A 17,771-nucleotide genomic window follows, 5' to 3' on the forward strand; every position below is an offset into this window, starting at 1 on the left:
ATTATTGTATGAATTATCTATGACTGCAAAAGCAATTAACGAAACAAAACAATTAACATTATTGCCTCTATTCTATTTATCAGTGTCTTTTTGCTAAGCGACTGCTAAGAAATTTAATAAAAAAGTGTTTTTATTCTCACCGCCATTTTCGATTATCTTGTACCATATGTGCACATATAATGTCACTTCGCCTTTCAATATTGACTTTTATAACAGTTGCATTAAAAGTGTAATCAATTGATGTGTGTTGTCTCCTTCTTTCGATTTACTTGTCAGTTGCATTAAAGTTATTTAAATATGCAGTTGCAATCTGCGCTTTTGAGCATACTCGTTTGTTCGTTTCAGCAGTACTTAGTGACTGGATAAAATCAAGTTTAAAACGAAACTGTGTTACCATAATATCTAGTGCGAATTCATCCACTCTTTACGATTCCTATCATTATTTTTGGAGTTTTACTCAAACTATCCTCTAATTACTGTGCATAATTTCTTTCAGTATGTACTGTCTCAGGGAAAGAAAGGAAGTAAACAAGGATCTGTTTATTTGTATGCTCATGATTTGTTCGGTAATATTCTTGTTTTATTTTCTTGATAACACTTCTATCGTACACGATTATGCTGAAAGTACAAGATCTTATAATGAAAGTACACATTTGTATTTACAAAACAAGTATTTCGGAGAAAACAGTAAACAGAAAATAATTGGCTGCAAGAATATTTTCGAATGGGATATGTCGGGAGTAGAAACAGCTCGTAATAGTGTCACTCAGGATTTAAAATATTGGACACACATCAAATATCAAGAACTTACTAGAAATTGTTCATGTTTTTTCGAAAAAAGAGGGTATATAACACATTTTTTGACAACAGAAGAACAGCGGTTTCCCATTGCTTTTAGTATTATAATGTATAAAAATGTACAGCAAGTTGAACGACTTTTACGTGCAATATACAGGCCACAAAATATTTACTGCATACATGTCGACTCAAAAGCAGATATTGACATATATAAATCGATTTCAGAAATATCGCATTGTTTTGAAAATGTGTTTGTTTTACGAAAAAGAATAAAAGTTATATGGGGCAAGATGTCCGTATTAACTCCAGAAATTTTATGCATGGAAGAACTTTGGAAAAGACACAAAACTTGGAAATATTTTATTAATCTTACAGGGCAGGAATTTCCATTGCAGACAAATTATGAGCTAGTGAAGATTTTAAAGGCGTATAATGGTAAAAATGACATAAGTGTTGCTAAAAATGAGTAAGTGTTAAATAATTCATGTTTGAACTCAGTTAAGAACCCCTTAAAAAAGCAATTTATTTTATACTATTTCCAAAATGTTTACGATCATAAATTATACAAAAAAAAGAACATTTATCAAATTTGGTAAATATGCATGTCCATATTGTATTTGCAGATCCCGAAGATGTAGTGGAAGAAGCAGAACCCCTCCCCCTTACGGTATTCAAATAATGAAGGGGGCAGTTCATATAGCCGTTACACGGAGTTACGTTGACTATGTTCTACATGACCGTAGAGCTCGTGTTATTTTAAAATGGATGAGTCACGCATGTGCAGTACCAGACGAAGAATTCTTTGCAACCCTTAACTATAATTCACATTTGCAAGTACCTGGATCTTATAAAGGTATGAATTAATGTTTACAAATACTTATATAAGTAATTAAAGTGTAGATGTCATCTTAACATTTTATATCTCTGTCATATGTAGTTGTTGCTTCCATCAATTTTTACTGTTACAAAACATCAAAAATCATAAAGGCGACATATCAGGTGATGGAAGCAACAACTACATATGACAGAGATATTAAATGTTAAGGAAATTAAGTGATTTATTTTTTAGTAAATTACCACATGTTTAAAATGGTCAATCTAAATTATTTCTTTAAATGTGGACCAACTTAAAGATAATTGGACTTTAAAAAAAGACTTGTTATAACATAAATAATTATCAGGTTTTTCATTATTAATCGACCGGCGATCCATATCATCTAATAAAACTCCGTTAAAATCAGTTTGGAATTTTTTCTCTTTCGCGCCGATACAGATTAATATAGGTGATGTTTTGTGTATTTGCTGTAATTACGAAAAAGTATTCTAACGCCTGATAGATATAATAAATCGTTGACGTTTCGTCACTTGAAAACGGAAATGACAATTTTGCACGCTGTATTTAAAACATCAACCGGTCCGAAACAATTATTCGATTCATTTTTTTGTCACACTTACGAAACTAAGGTAAGTTTAATGCTTTTTACGTGGCATTTTTAAAAATCTTTACTAAAAAGTTAATCCTCTATTTACTGTATAAGTGGACATTTATGCGTCACAAAAAATTGTGCGATTGTTTTTGCTATAAGTGACTAAAACTTGGTAATAAATTAATGGATTATCGTCACAATTGAACACGCAACATTTTGTAAAGCAGTCGAGCGTTGCCCCCGCCCGGCGTGGCTTTTGTTTAAATAATAGTAATGATAATAAACTTAACTGACTAAATAAACTACGTTAACATTGAAAAGAAAGTAAATTCTTTAAAATTAAAGGTTTTTGCCAGTTTTGAGCATTGAAATAAGTTCACTTTGATTGAATGTTGTTGTCTTATTTAAGCAAGAACTATCTAAATATTCTTAATTTGTTTAACATTACTATTCAGTTAGGGAAGCATGATTTTATTTACAAAACTATATAAACATTGGCCAACATTTAATTATGATAGGAGGCAGTAAGATAGAAAAGGTCCCATATGACAAAGGACTTCCTGATTCATGAATTTGTTTATTTTACACCAATTCTGTTTTCAGTTTAATCAATTTATTGAATCACTTATCTGTTTATACTAGATAACTGTTAATCTGACATTCACTTTTGAATAAAACAAGTTAAGTCATTTGTCTGAATTTATAATTGCCTTTGCTCAGACATAATTTTATTATTTTACAATTAAAGTTATAAAGTTAGGTTTCTTTAAAATCACTGATAAAATCTTATACACGTACGCCTGACAACATAGGAAAATTAATTAACATCAAATTAAGTATAATTTAGTTTATGCATAAAACTGTTCTCTAATGTAAAAAATGGGGAAAAAATACTTGTCTTGAACTATTTATTCTAATCAAGGTAATGAATTATAATTTGAATAATCAAACATTATAATTATAAGCAACAATGTCTATTGCAAGTCAAGGTGATATTACAGCTGCAGACACAAATGATACAGCGGTAGCTGATGGGGCTCAAACACAGAGCAACGTTGTCAATACTGAAGCCACCAGTTCTGATTCAGCAATTATCAGCCTTGTAGTCCATAAACATCATCAGGTCCTGTTGTCTCTTGTAGTCCAGAAGCAGTGAAACATGTAGATCAACAAAAACCCTTTACTGTTGAAAAGTCTTTCACTTTGGTACAAATTATTATTTGAATGCTGTATTAACAAATTTCATAACAGATACTTATGTCAACAAGCATTTTGCACCTGAAAAGAAATTATACACAGCTGATATATAACCCAAAACAAAAGAGATGCATTTGTTAACACACCTGTCACTAAATTACTGGAGGATACTCTTATAAGTGCATACTACTTCATATCTACACAAATCAGCCCTAAAACATAAATTGTTCATAAATTGTCAGTGTGCCGTACTGAAGCTTGCAAGAAAAAATATTGAATCATCTTTGTATGAAAACGTTTTCTCAACTCTTTACTTGCCTTTGAAATTTAAACACAAAACTAATGTCATTGTTTAAAATGATTCAAACCTTATTTATTTCATCATTCTTCATATCTACCAAAATCATAAAACCTTATTTCTTTCCTGTCAGAATATTCTGGAAAACTTCTCATCAGCTTACGCCCATGCTATCTCTGATCTTCTTTTACTGTAAATAAACGATTGTGATCTTGACATTGAAAACAAAAGCGTTATTAACTTTATGTGCCAATGTCTGTAATGTGCAACAATAGTTTTTGTTTTGCTCGACAGCCTACATTTACAGTTGATCTATTTTATATGAACGAAGACAATAAATCGTAAACAGATACAGGATGACATTTATATTGACGGCGATTTAGACTTTAATTTACGCCGCATTTCCTTGTTGATCTTGTTTCATCATATTTTAAACATTTGAGTAATACATGCCCTCGAATCCATAATGTTTCTCGGGCCATTTTCGCATCATGGCGAGCAGCAACGATGAATTAACCTCTATAAAAGTGAATAAAGAAGGTCGCATAGCATAATTATTAGCAAAATACATTGCATATATACAAACAACAGTATTCTTACACATTTAATAGTATTATCTATATCAGCAAAAAATATACTATAGCTGTGATATATGTATGTACGAGTATAAATATCGTAACATATCTAGATACAATAATAAACATATTCTACGTTCTATTTAGTATTGTATTTGTGTATAGCAAACTGCTATGTTTCGCAAAGGCATTATAAATTAATGTTCGTAATTTAACACATATATGTATTTACATATAAGGTATTCTCCAGTACTTTGGTTGTATGTATATTTTTTTAACTCTGTCTTTAATAATATCATTTTTTAAACAAGCGATAAAATTGTCGATAACTTGCGTTTCAAAGTGATTAAAATTTCTACTTCTTTCAAACATTTTATCATTTGTTTATGTCTGAAATGCAGATGCATCAACAAGAAAATCAATCAATAATTAATAATTCTATTTGTTAAAGTGTTTAAAGCTATATAGTTGATGGCTGCTTATTGTAAATAAAACTATTGTTGACATTGTTATTTGAATAATTTAAAGGAACTCCGCTGAGGTTTATAAGCGTAAAAAACATAAAAAAAAAATAATTTTTCACACAGATAAACATTAGCACTAAAAACAGAAATACAAATAAATTATAACCAAGAAATATACAAGACATACATTGAAAATCATTTAATTGTGCTATACTCAGTCCGATTTGAGTGAAAAGCGTTTAAAATTATTCTCGAAAAACGGAGGGAGTTAATGATCTGAAATTTTGCACATAAGTTATTAGTATAGATCTACATCAAATAGAGTAATAATCTCAAAAAAAATATTTCCAGTCCCGTCATGTCAAAAGACCTCAGTGGAGTCCCTTTAACAGAAGACATTGATTCAAATAAGCCTTTTAAAGGAAATACTAAATTCATTGATAATAAGTACAAAATAGTCTTTTATTCAAAACAGTAATATATTAATTAGGCTTGCAGTTCAAGAAGGGTACACGCATTCTTTTACTTGTGGGTCATTGGCCGCTTTTTATGTAATGGCACTTCTGTGTCGCATTGAAGGTTCCATGATAACCGCCTTATAAACATATCTGCGGATGTTTCTAAATTAAAAATTTCACTATTTTCGTGTTTAAATACTGAATTCTACTAAAGCCGTTGCTAGGGGGCGTGGCCGGTACTTTGTACTTTCCAGTACCATCAATGGACAGGTTCGATCAAACCGAGCCTGCAACATTGTCAATTTTGCCGTGTTTGGCTTTTCTTTAGGGATTCTTTTTTTTCTTTATATTTTGTATCTGCATTTACCACTACCGTCCATAAGAAGGGTCAATCAAATTTGAAAAAGAAAATCAATAAGAACAAGTGGTATTCAATGAACTCGTCCCCATACACGACCCAGCAACACAGAACTATCGGTAAGAAACCGATTTAACGTCGCAGTATTTTCTGCCTTTTCATGTTTGACACGAAATTGTAAGTCGTAATATGTATGCTTTCATTGCGTAATTGCTAGATATATCGGGAAGACATCGCTAAACAATCAAGTATATTAACTGCAACTTATGAAGCTAAGCAAAGCTTATTCCTCAAAGAAGTTGCGTATCTTTTTCAAGTTAACAGTATGTACTTATTAATCTGCCGTGTGGTTTACTGCGTTGGCTGAGCTCAAATAAAGGTGATGTATATTTCAACATGCGACAATAAAAATGTGTCAGATATAATGTGACACATGTAAACATACATTAAAGAGCACGTTTTTAATTGTATACATATTTATTTCAAGGTAAAATAATAGCATAAAATGAATGAGTAGGCAGATGCTTTTGTAGAGACTGCTGTGAGCTGTCATAATTTGTTGATAACGGGCAGCTGGAAGTGATTAATCAATTGTTTTTGGATTTATTTTAAATAACACAAGCCATAAAAGTCAATCAATTGTTTTTGTATTTATTTTAAATACCCGGTAACACAAGCCATAAAAGTCAAGGCAATCATGTTAACATAACCTGTACAACTGGGATTGCATGCACAGTCTATCCTTATGGCATGATCACCACAGTGCGTAGATATGCTGGATTATCAGATGGTCGCTACAGTGAATCTGAAATACAAAATATCACCACTAATAACAGGAAATTTGATGAAATCATAGTAAGAAACAGACTGACACACTTATTTGAGATAAATGTTCCATACTAAACTTAGCTATATTAAATTCTGCATGTCAGTTAAAAGATCCAACACCATATCTTTGTTCTCTGTTACTGCTACCCCAAGTTGCAAATTCTCTGTAATAAGACGATAGCGGATACTATTTTCAATGCTCCTTTTCAAAATAGAGAAAATAAGAATCCATAAAAAAACATGGCAAAAATGAAAATGTTGCAGGCTCGGTTTGATTGAGCCTGTTCATGGACGGTAATGGAAAGTGCACGCCCGCCCCCACCCTAGCACCGGCTTAAGCAGAATTAAACATTTAATATGAACTGGTACAATTTGGAATTTTGAAACATCCGCGGATGTGTTTAAACCAAAAATAGAGAAAATAAGAATAACTAAAGAACCTTTAATGTGACCCTTTCCTGCCATTCTATGAAAAGCGGCGCATGGTCCCCAAATAAAAGAAAGCATTTGCCATAAACGAGAAAAACATCGGGCGGGACTAAATAAAATGGATTTTTTTGAAAGGAGATCAGATGTTATGAAGCCTGCATGTAACAGATAAGACGTTAAAAGCAGGCAACAAATCCTAAGGGTGATTCAACATTCAACTAGAATTATTTGAACCACCCAACTAGAAAATGCCGAAAAGTAAAATCTATAAGTACCATAAACACAACAATAAATATAAGTCGTGCTGAACGATTTTCAAGGATCGGAAATTTAACATCTTTGATTGAATGTACAACTATAACTATATATATAACTAAACATGTATAACTATATGTACATTTGTATGACTTTTTTCAACCTCCATACGACACAAACAACGCTGATGACAACCCATTACTTGTTTTACTTGTAAAATCTTTTCACTCACAGATTAGCTCAAATTCACTTTAATATGTTAGGTTTTTGCTGGTACTATACTTAAGGACAATGAAAACGCACGGTCGGAATAATTGCGTTTTAACAAGGAAAATATATTTCCTGTTAGTATTTTTTAACAGTTTCATAAAACCGAATGCATTCCGGTCATTTAGATACCAAAGTTATGAAAAATGATTGCATTTTAATGAAGTTATTGCATGATAAAGACAGTACCCGAAAAGTCAAAAGTAACACTTTTGGCTAATTGTGATAAGATCACAACAGAAAACAGATTTAATCAATTCATGGTTACATTATGAAATGAAATTATTTATTTTTTTAAACTGTTAATTATTAACTTGTTTTTCACACCTTTCTTTAAATGTTAGACACAAATAAGCAATTAAATTTTTTATGAAAATGAATATTAAACTATGCCAATGTTCAGTTTTAGAAATCGTAAAGCTCACATTGAAATTGCATATACACACTTTTCCTCTATAAAGGGTGCTTAATTTCAAACACTATTGAATAGTTTTATCAAATTGTATGCACTGGTTCTACAAGGAATTAACCGCTGGGTAGATTTAGGAGAGATTCAGTCTGGTCTATCTTACAATCAAATTTTGTATTATCAAAGCACCAACCGTTTTGGTGTCCGTCGGTCTACAATTTCTCGGCTTCACCAGCGTTTTCGCACTACACTTCAGGCTGAATGGCGTCAGATTCCACAGGTACTATCTGCACCGTAAGGTCTATGAGGCGACGATGTACATCTGTTAAGAGACGCTGATGGAGGATATTGTCGTTTCTAAAGATCCCGACGGTGACATAAAGAATAGACATTTATGAGTGACTTTGTTTTGGATTTTCATTTTTTGCCTGTGTTAAGAATGCATTACTGTGATGAAAAAGTGTGATTTTGGGATTTTCACTTAAGGTTCTTCGATTTACTGGTGTACATTTGATTTTAAGCATTTTGAATTATTTTCAGTTGTTAAGTTTGCGTTTTGCATTAAAGTTATGATATATATCTAATGGAGTCTAATGGAGTGTTTTGTTTTAATGTAACAAAATGCATATAATGCGGGCGTGCGTTTTCATTGTCCTTAAGTATATTATAAAGAATCATTTTTGTAATACCCTGTTTGAGCTTGAGTAATGTATATTGTTGTTTATACAAATAATTATTACTTCAAGGTACTTGTTAACACCTTTCTTTTTAAAGAAAAGTGCACTATTTTTTTCAAATCATACCATAAATAGTATTATGCTATATTGCAAATGCTCGTTTTACCCAGAAATGCCCAGTATTACCCAGAAAATCCGGGTTTTCAAAGTATTACCCATTGGACTTGGCAGTACACATAGAACCCGGGTTTTTGCAAACCCTGCTAAAAAAATTACACTGTAAGTCCTGTATCATTCGCGATTTTCTAATGTTGCTATTTATTCTCGAATAGGTTGAAAAAGGTATAGAAAAATATAGTAAATTAGGAAAAGTCTATGTAATAGGAGACTTCAATTCAAGAACGTCCGATTTAAATGATATTTTAGAGTTTGATAGATACCTTGATATTGATAATGATGATGATTTAATCGTGGAAATGAATAACATTCCAATGCGTTTAAATCAAAATAATTGTGGAAGAAAACTTATTTCTCTGTGTTAAAGTATATCATACTTAATGGCCGAATGTATGAAGATCAAGGTAAAGGTGACTTTAGCTTCTTCTCTGCACGTGGACTAAGTGTAAGCACATTTTTTAAATTATAGTTTTATCTCTGATCTTGATATTCTAAAATGGAATGAATGTTTTTCAGATCATGCACCTTTATTTTTTTACCTTTAATAATAAATATCGTCTGTTTAATGATCAGATATATAACAGGGTTAAAAAAATGTTACAGAAAACAAAATGATTTTGGACAATGACAAAAATCCTATGAGATACATTTTGAATTATTATGTGTTATATTATTATGTTGGCATCATTCTTAAGCATGATATAAATTTACATTTGCAAAGAGTTGTCTGATTTCAGTAAATGGATCCAATATCTTATATTTATTTTTCTACAAATAATCATAGGAGATTTCAAAAATGCAAACTGGAATAGAAAGCAGAAATGCATTGCAGAATATGTGTATCTAAATCTTTACATAACTATTTTCAATTTTTGATAAGTATGCGTTTTCTACTTATGAAAAAAGTAAACTGTTTCATTCGTTAGTTGCTACTGTACTAAATTACTGTTCAGCAGTCTGGGGAAGGTATACAGGGACAGATATAGAACTTATTCATGCAAAATTCTGTCGAAAACTTTTATATGTTAATAAATCAACGAATACTACTTGGTCTCTATTGAGAATTAAGGAGAGTTTGGTAAGTTAGGTGTAGTTAAATGTTTTTAACGTCATATTTGTTTATAACTAGGTTATATCTGTCGGAAAGAGTCTATTAGTATGCTAAATTTAAAAAGGTAAGTTTAATTTCAATATATCATCAAGTTTAGAGAATATCTTGTTCTTTGGGAAGGATATTATTTATAATAAGGGGAAGTTATCCAGTAGATGGCGCTTCTCTTATCCATATATAAGCAGGAGAAGACGCATTTGAAATCCCTTTTCGGCTAACACTTCAAGCTATCCAGGAAGATAAACCGTGGGCTTAAACGTCCTATAAGTAAATCCCTTAAAAGCTCGGCTTCTTTGGGAACACAAAGATAGGATATAATTGCATTTCTTCTGAACGTTGACTATAGAGATCGTCCTATTTAACATAGAAGCTCAGCTTCTTTGATATTGGATGAACATCAGTTGAATATATTATTTTGGTGAGGTGAACGATCACCAATAAATATAGAAGCCCAGCTTCTATATGATGTTGGATGACTATAAGCTGTAAATATTGTGTACTTTTCATCAAGTGTTTTTATTATATAGTTATTATATAGTTTGTTTCTTTTCCTTATTATATAGTTTGTTCATCAAATAATAAGTAATCATTTATTTGTCTAATCAGTCAATGGCAAGGTAACCATAAGAAAAATTATTGTACATGATAAACTGTAAATAAGTAGTTGAAGGCAAATCTCAGTTAAATAGTCTTATAATCAAAAGCCCGCTCGGAGACACGTTACATAGTAAACATTCTTTTTTATTATTTATTTTTATATTATGTCCAAATATAATGATATACTTTAAATTGAATATTGGATATAATTCATTTATCGCATGCACATGGTATGTCACTGCATTGATCGTCAATGAGGTATTAGCTTTTATGCCTGCATGTAATAATTAAAAGATGTGCATATTTTACGAACAGTATGGACACAAAAGACTTAAAATGTCCTCATATAGTACTAACATGTGTTCATAAGAGACTGGTACGATATTTATTCTGAGTACTTCTTGGCCGAGTGATTAAGGTCGCTGACTTTAAGGCATTTGCTCCTCACCGCTCTGGATACAGGTGCCATCAGAGACTTTAGAAACTTTCAGGTAAAGACGGTAAGCAGCTACCTTACGGAGGAACGGTGGTTCTACTCATATGACTGCTCGTGCCTGAAATAATATACGAAGGTGCACTTGGGGTTTTCCTCCACAAGTAAAGCTGGGAAGACGTCATATGACGTTTATGGGGAAGCTGTTACTCGACTAACAGTCTTAACATTTTCAATTTCCAATTTATACTATTGTGAGGAATAGACACATGGTCATAAATTGACGTTTACAGACTAAAGAAAAATGAATAGTGTACTGGTTGCCACAATTTTATTTACATTACACAAATATTTTTTTTTTGAAATTTAAGGTCTGTGGCGAGGGATCAGCTTCAGTGTCAACAAAACGTGTCCTGCATCTCCTTGCTTCCGATGATCAGAGATAATGATAGAAGACTTGCTGGATAATGAATTTGATGATACCTTTAATTTATTTATCAAAAACCCATTAATCAAAAAAATATCAGAAAATGAAATTGATGATGGCGTTCCATTTCTACAACGCTTTTCAAAAGCAGTTGTGTTTGACTCATTGAAATTTAAAAATGTGAAAACATAACCTCGAGGAAATGTTAATTAAATTTAGAAAACATCTCTTTTCAACCATAATTACAGAATATTTTTAAAAAGATAGAATTGGCAAAGGAGTTATAAATAGATTTATAAACCATTATGCTTTTCCTACACAAAGCGTTTACATATTTTTGTGAAGTTGTCCCAAAATAAACTGCATGTAATGAATGCAAAATGCAGTGTTTACACCTTTTTGAAAATGTCAACAACTTTTCTGATGAACATATGCATATATGCTTCAAGTCAAAACAAATTTGTTTAAAGAAAGTTTGAACTTCTTTGAGATCAGTTGGCGTTTATCATACTGCAAAGCCGCCTCCGTGGTCGAGGGGTTAGAGTCGATGACTTCTAATCCAGTTACCTCTCTGGCGTGGGTTCGATCCCCGGGAGATGCTTTGGTAGTTTAGCGCGGAGGAAGGTAGTCTAGTACTGGTGTAACTCTCCAGGAACGATGGTTAGGAAACTACCCGCCTATATGACTGAAATACTGTTGGAAAAGGGCGTAAAATGAAACAAACAAACAAACAAACAATCATACTGCAGCTTGTGCATCCCAGCGATGCCATTCTCTGATTTTATTCAATATTTCGAGTTGTGGCAATTGAAGGCTATGTTCACTTGATAAAGACAAAAATTAAAGAGAATGAAGAACATTTTTTTTCTTCTTTTTGTTCTTAGCCGGTTATTCGGCTCATTGTCTTCCACAAAGTTGTGCCTCATATAGAGGGTTTTTATTCCGAAGAACTTCCTAACAATAATGACTTACATCCACGAGAAATGTGAGAATTTGTAGTTTTTCTAGTGGAATTTTTTTTTTAATCGAGTTATGTTTTTAATGTAATGTGCAATATTATTCCTAAGCATCCAATCAAAACAACTATCAAGATGTATTATTTATATGTGCGTCATTATCTGGTTCATTGGTATTTTTCATTCTTGCACCCTTTATCATTTTTAGTCCGAAACACATCTCTACAGCGATTCAAGGATTTGTAGAAGGTTTTCACAATGATAGTCAAAAGTTATGAAATAAAATATTGTTTGTAACCCCTACCGCTACCTTCCCACAAAATTCACAGCTTCCCAAATAATTTCATTGCCTATGGAAAATAATATATTTCTTTTTCTAAGCATGGAAGCAAGGAGTGTCATGACAATCACATATTTTTTTTTCTTAATTGTAAATATACAACTGAGATATATGTAGAATGAAAATATGGTTCTAATCTTTAAACTGATGCTAAACATTTATAACTCCCTATACTTTTAATAGAAAAAAAACAACATTTTTGGATAAAAAAAATATTTTATCGACCTACATAACCTACCCAAACTGGCATGTGTCACGGGAGGAGAAATAAGGATAATTTTAAGGTTTTCCTGAGGACTTGAGAAGTGTAGGATCATAAAATGTCTAGTTTGCTTCTTTAGTAGTTTTGTTTACTTCTTCTGTCCTAAACACCTTTTTACACTTACATATTCTCCCTACTCCAATGTGCTACTTTACAACCATCGCTTCTTTCCAAAAATTGTATTTTGCTGACATTTCATTTACAAAGATTAACATTAAAATGGTTCTTTGTATCGACTCCTGGCGAACCCCTCATGTAGTACAAGCTAGAATATCATTGTTTCCGATACAGTGTGTATCGTTTCAATATGTTTTCTTTAGCGATACAAATTGTATGATTTCCAAACTATAGTTATTATCCCCGCCGATGGAACTAGGAGGGGGATATTGTTTTGGCGTTGTCCGTCCGTTCGAATTTCGTTTCCGAGCTAGTTCTTTACAACTACTGGCTCGAATTCAACGACACTTTATGGGAACCTTCAATATTAAGAGGAGATGCGCATATCGTCGGCTTGTTTCCGTTAGACCCTCAAACTCAGAGTTATGGCCCTTGATTAGTTATGCATATGCAAAAATCGTTTCAAGGAAACTTTATGGGAATCATCAATATCAAGAGGAGATGCGCATGTCGTCGCCTTTTTCCGGTCAGAAATTTTAACTCAGAGTTATGGCCTTTGACTTATTATGTAGTATGCATATAGAGCAATAATTGTTTCCGCGCTCTTTCTCTGCAACTATACTGGCTGGAATTCAATTAAACTTAATTGGAACCATTAATATCAAAAGATGTGAATAATTTGTTGCCGTGTTCAGACCAGACCCTTCATTAAAGAGTTATGTCCCTTGATTAGTTATGTAGTATGCATATAGAGCAATATTGCTATTTCTTTGCAACTGCTGTATTGACTTCTTCAAAACCTTAGGGGAACCATCAATACAAAAAGGCAATTTACACCTCATTGGCATGTCCAGATATTACTATTTAACACGGAGTTATGGCCCTGTTATTGCTCTGAATGTTTATCATGTACAAAGAATATTACTGTTTACGCCATGATAAATACATGTATATTTAAATAAAGCCTTATGTCTTTGTGTTAGTTGTTGTGTTAGTAATAACCAGTACTCGTCGTGGGATATAAATTCAACGAATTTGCTTGTTTCTATTCTAATTGACATTGATACTGTTATTGACACAGACACATAATTATTGAAAAGGTGATCCATCCTTTATTAATACATATAGGACATAAAAAGGTAAAGAACCAAATGTCTACACAAACGTTGAAGCTCTGGTATATATACAGCGGTTATGAGCATCCTCTATTAAGACTGTAAAGTTTTAGTATTTATCATGTATATTACATAATTATTAATTATTTTTATGTGTAATTAATTAAATATATTTTTGCAAATTACATCTGATTTATAACCATATCTTTCCTTTCTTCCTTCAGGTTACACGAGAAAATCGTATTTAGGTCGTTTTAAAGTCTGGAAATCCTCGATTCATTACTTGCGTAATATTACATCTCCATGCTATGGAAAGTGGGTTAGAAGTATATGTATCTTCAGTTTAAAGGATCTCCGTCGACTGTCGACACGTAAAGAACTTTTTGCAAATAAATTTCATCTGCATGAAAATCCTTTAACGTATACGTGCATGGAGGAATTAATATTTAATCGCACACGTGATGAATTTGAAGGGAAAAGGACATTGAATGCGAGTTGGTATCATCAACGCTCGATTTCATAAAAAGACATGTCAAATAGATAAGATATATTTACACAACTATTTATCTAATTAAAATAACTTATCGGAATGTATTGTTCAACAATATTGACATGGCACTCTTGCATAAATGTTACTAACTACTTGTAAATCGATATCAATGTAGATCAGCAGTTGTTAAATAGCTTAAATTAACAAATCCCTCTTAGCGCAGTGGGTAAAGTCTTTCACTTCGAGAAAAAATAGATGTTCTCTTGTAGGTTCGAATCCTGGTTCAATTTTCTTTCTTTTTCTTTAATTTAAAAATTGCCATTTTTCTCTTAACTCGTGCAAAACGTTTTGATTTTTTGTTGTATTTTATTTGTGTAGTATTTTTAAGGTGTATTATAAACGCGCTGTCCTTTTTATTAATAAAAGATAATGTAATGAAATAAATAAAAAATAACTGTACCAAAAACACTACTTGAAAGGTATCTAACACAAGATGTAGTAAAACGATTTCAAATTAATTTTTGCTAGTAAATTCCAAAATACAATAAAACAAGTGCGTATCTTCATAACGTGGGGTGTTGGTTAGGTATCGAACCAAAGACCTTCAGATCATTAACAGTAGTTCGGCATGTACAGCAATACACCACAACTCTTTGATCTGTGAAGTTAACAAAGATATCGATATATTCGTTAGATACAAGTGTTTATACATGGACCTTTACAAAAATTAATGAAGTGCCAGGTCAATATTGTTGGACAATAGCAATGTTAAATAACTATACTTTTAATAATAATAATAATTTTATATACTTCTCAATCATTCATAACAAAAAAGCTGATAAACAAATACAGAACAGATTGATTGCAGTCATAAGATTTCTTTGTAAACTTAATGTCTCATTTGGTAAGTTTTAGCTATATATTGGAACATACTGATACAGTAGTTTAAACTTTACAAACTTTATCAGGTATTTATTTGTGGTATAAGTAAAATGTGCCTTGTTTTAAGAAAGCAAAGATTTAAGAAAGTAGAGTTTGTTTTGTTTTGTTTTTTCATTCATTAAGTTTTACGTCACACGGACACAGTATAGGTCATATGGTGACGTTCCAGCTGTACTAGTGGAGGAAGACGTCAGGTGCCCTTCCGTGCAAAATTTGAGTAGTATAATGAGTAGAACCACTGACTTTCCGTTAGCTATCTGGATAACTTCCTCACATGAAAGAAATCAAAGTCCCTGTCGGGATTCCAACCCACAGCGGTGAGGGGCAAGTGGTTTGAAGTCGACGGCCTTAACCACTAGGCCACGGACGCCCCTTAAGATAGTATAGTTACATTACTAGTTAATGTTACCATTGTCCCATTGAAGTTAAAGTATATTTTTAGACTTGTTTTATTACACAACCTTAGTGTGATGAAATTCTGTAAACAATGTACCTACCATGCTTGTTAAAATTATTGATACTAAAACAGAAGTATATTGGTCAAATGAAAATAAAATTTTCATATTCATGCTTTGATTTGTTTTCCTTATAAATTGCAATGGCTTTTTACCCAAATAAATGTTTTATATGAGAAAAAAAAAGATAAGTTTACGGATATCGTCATAACATCGGCTCCAGTTCAATCTAATGATATACAACCGATATCGGTCTTACTTGTAGCCGCACATACGATATCTTGCCGATATTATAAAATAGAGAAAAACAGAATCCATTGTGAAAGCCCAACACGAAACAATTGAAAATGTTGCAGGCTCAGTTTGATTGAGCCTGTTCATGGACGGTACTGGAAAGTGCAGGTTACCGTCCACGCCCCCTAGCACCTGCTTAAGCAGAATTCAACATTTAAACACGAAAATTGCGAATTTGTGAATTTAGAAACTTCCGCAGATGTTTTTATTCGCGTTTATTATGGAACCTTCAACGTGACGGAGTAGTGCCCCAAGTAAAAGAATATGTGTACCCTAAACGAGAAAGCAATGGGCGGAATTAAATAAATTGGAATTTTGAAAGGGGATCTGAGGTTATGAAGCCTGCATATCACAGAAGAAACGTCAAAAGACAAATTTAAAAAGCAGGCAACATATCCTAAGGGTGATTATACAGTATTCAAGTAGGAATAGTGTAACCACCCAAGTTGAAAAATGCCAAATAGAAGAAACTTAAAGTACCACATAACATGTATACACAGCCATAATGTCGTATTGAATGATCTTCAAGGATCGAAAACATCATTGATTAAATATACGGGGAGACTTTATACAGCCGCCACATGGCACAAATAACACTTATGTGACAATTAAATAGAGAAAAACAGAACATAAAGAAAGCCCAACACGAAAGTAGTTAAAATGTTGCAGCCTCGGTTTGTTTGAGCTTGCTTATGTACGGTACTAGAAAGTGCAAGTTACGGTCTGGCCCCCCAGCACCGGCTTAAGCAGAAATCAACATTTCGCTGTCGATTACTTCTGTTAAGAACATTTATTTTACAAGTATATTAAACATTATTTACGAATTTCGTTAATTTCGTTTTCTTGATGACCAAACTTGCAAAAAGCAATGACAAGAAATATCTAAATAACTAGTAAAACACTTCTGGAGTATGAGTCTTTATAGTATTGAGACGTCTATACATATAGAAATATACTAAGATATACATTGAAAATCGATGGTAAGTGCAATTCTAAGCCCGATTTAAAGCAGTACGCATACATTAATGATTATTTTCATGAAAATTATGAAAATAACATTAAATGTATAATATTGTATAGTAACCAAAAGGAAGCAATTTACACATTATCTATGGCACTTACAACCCACGTTGATTACAAAAGAAGGTCAAAATATGCAAAAAAATGCCCTTACTGCATTAGTAGCGCAGTAGAAATACATGTATTGTTCCACATAATGAAAAATTCACCATAAATCGCTCATAACATGTAAATTATTACTTGAATCTTGAATCTTTTACATTTTTTACAAGTTTGATCTATTGAAATAGTTCGCTGATCTAGAGGCATGCTGCTTTTAGATAAGATAAAAGCGTTGTGCACATTGCTTTTCATTTTTGGGGGTCTTTTTTCCACAATAAAAATGATTATTCTGTTCAAATGAGACAATGGAGTGACCCAAGTTATTGTTCAAGATCTACATCACATGTCATACATATTTCCTGTTTTTCAGGTCAACATACCTTAGTGGAAGCGCTTTAACAATAAATTATCTCTTAGCGTAGCTACATTTTATAGCATGTGTGTGAATGATTTACCTAATGCATAATTTTGATAAGCTAGATAAGGTTTGGTA

General features: G+C 32.3%; 1 protein-coding gene across 1 annotated transcript; it reads left to right on the forward strand.

Moving 5' to 3' along the window:
- The first annotated feature begins 276 nt into the window (after positions 1-276).
- Positions 277-15,962, forward strand: LOC132728453 (beta-1,3-galactosyl-O-glycosyl-glycoprotein beta-1,6-N-acetylglucosaminyltransferase-like). Its single transcript, XM_060714095.1, has 3 exons — positions 277-1,264; positions 1,422-1,651; positions 14,200-15,962. The coding sequence occupies exons 1-3, from the start codon at positions 498-500 to the stop codon at positions 14,496-14,498; spliced, it is 1,296 nt and encodes a 431-aa protein (XP_060570078.1). The 5' UTR covers positions 277-497; the 3' UTR covers positions 14,499-15,962.
- Positions 15,963-17,771: the final 1,809 nt, after the last annotated feature.

The sequence above is a fragment of the Ruditapes philippinarum genome, unplaced genomic scaffold, assembly GCF_026571515.1.
Source record: "Ruditapes philippinarum isolate M1 unplaced genomic scaffold, ASM2657151v2 ctg233_1_1_1_1, whole genome shotgun sequence".
In the NCBI taxonomy this organism is placed as follows: domain Eukaryota; kingdom Metazoa; phylum Mollusca; class Bivalvia; order Venerida; family Veneridae; genus Ruditapes; species Ruditapes philippinarum.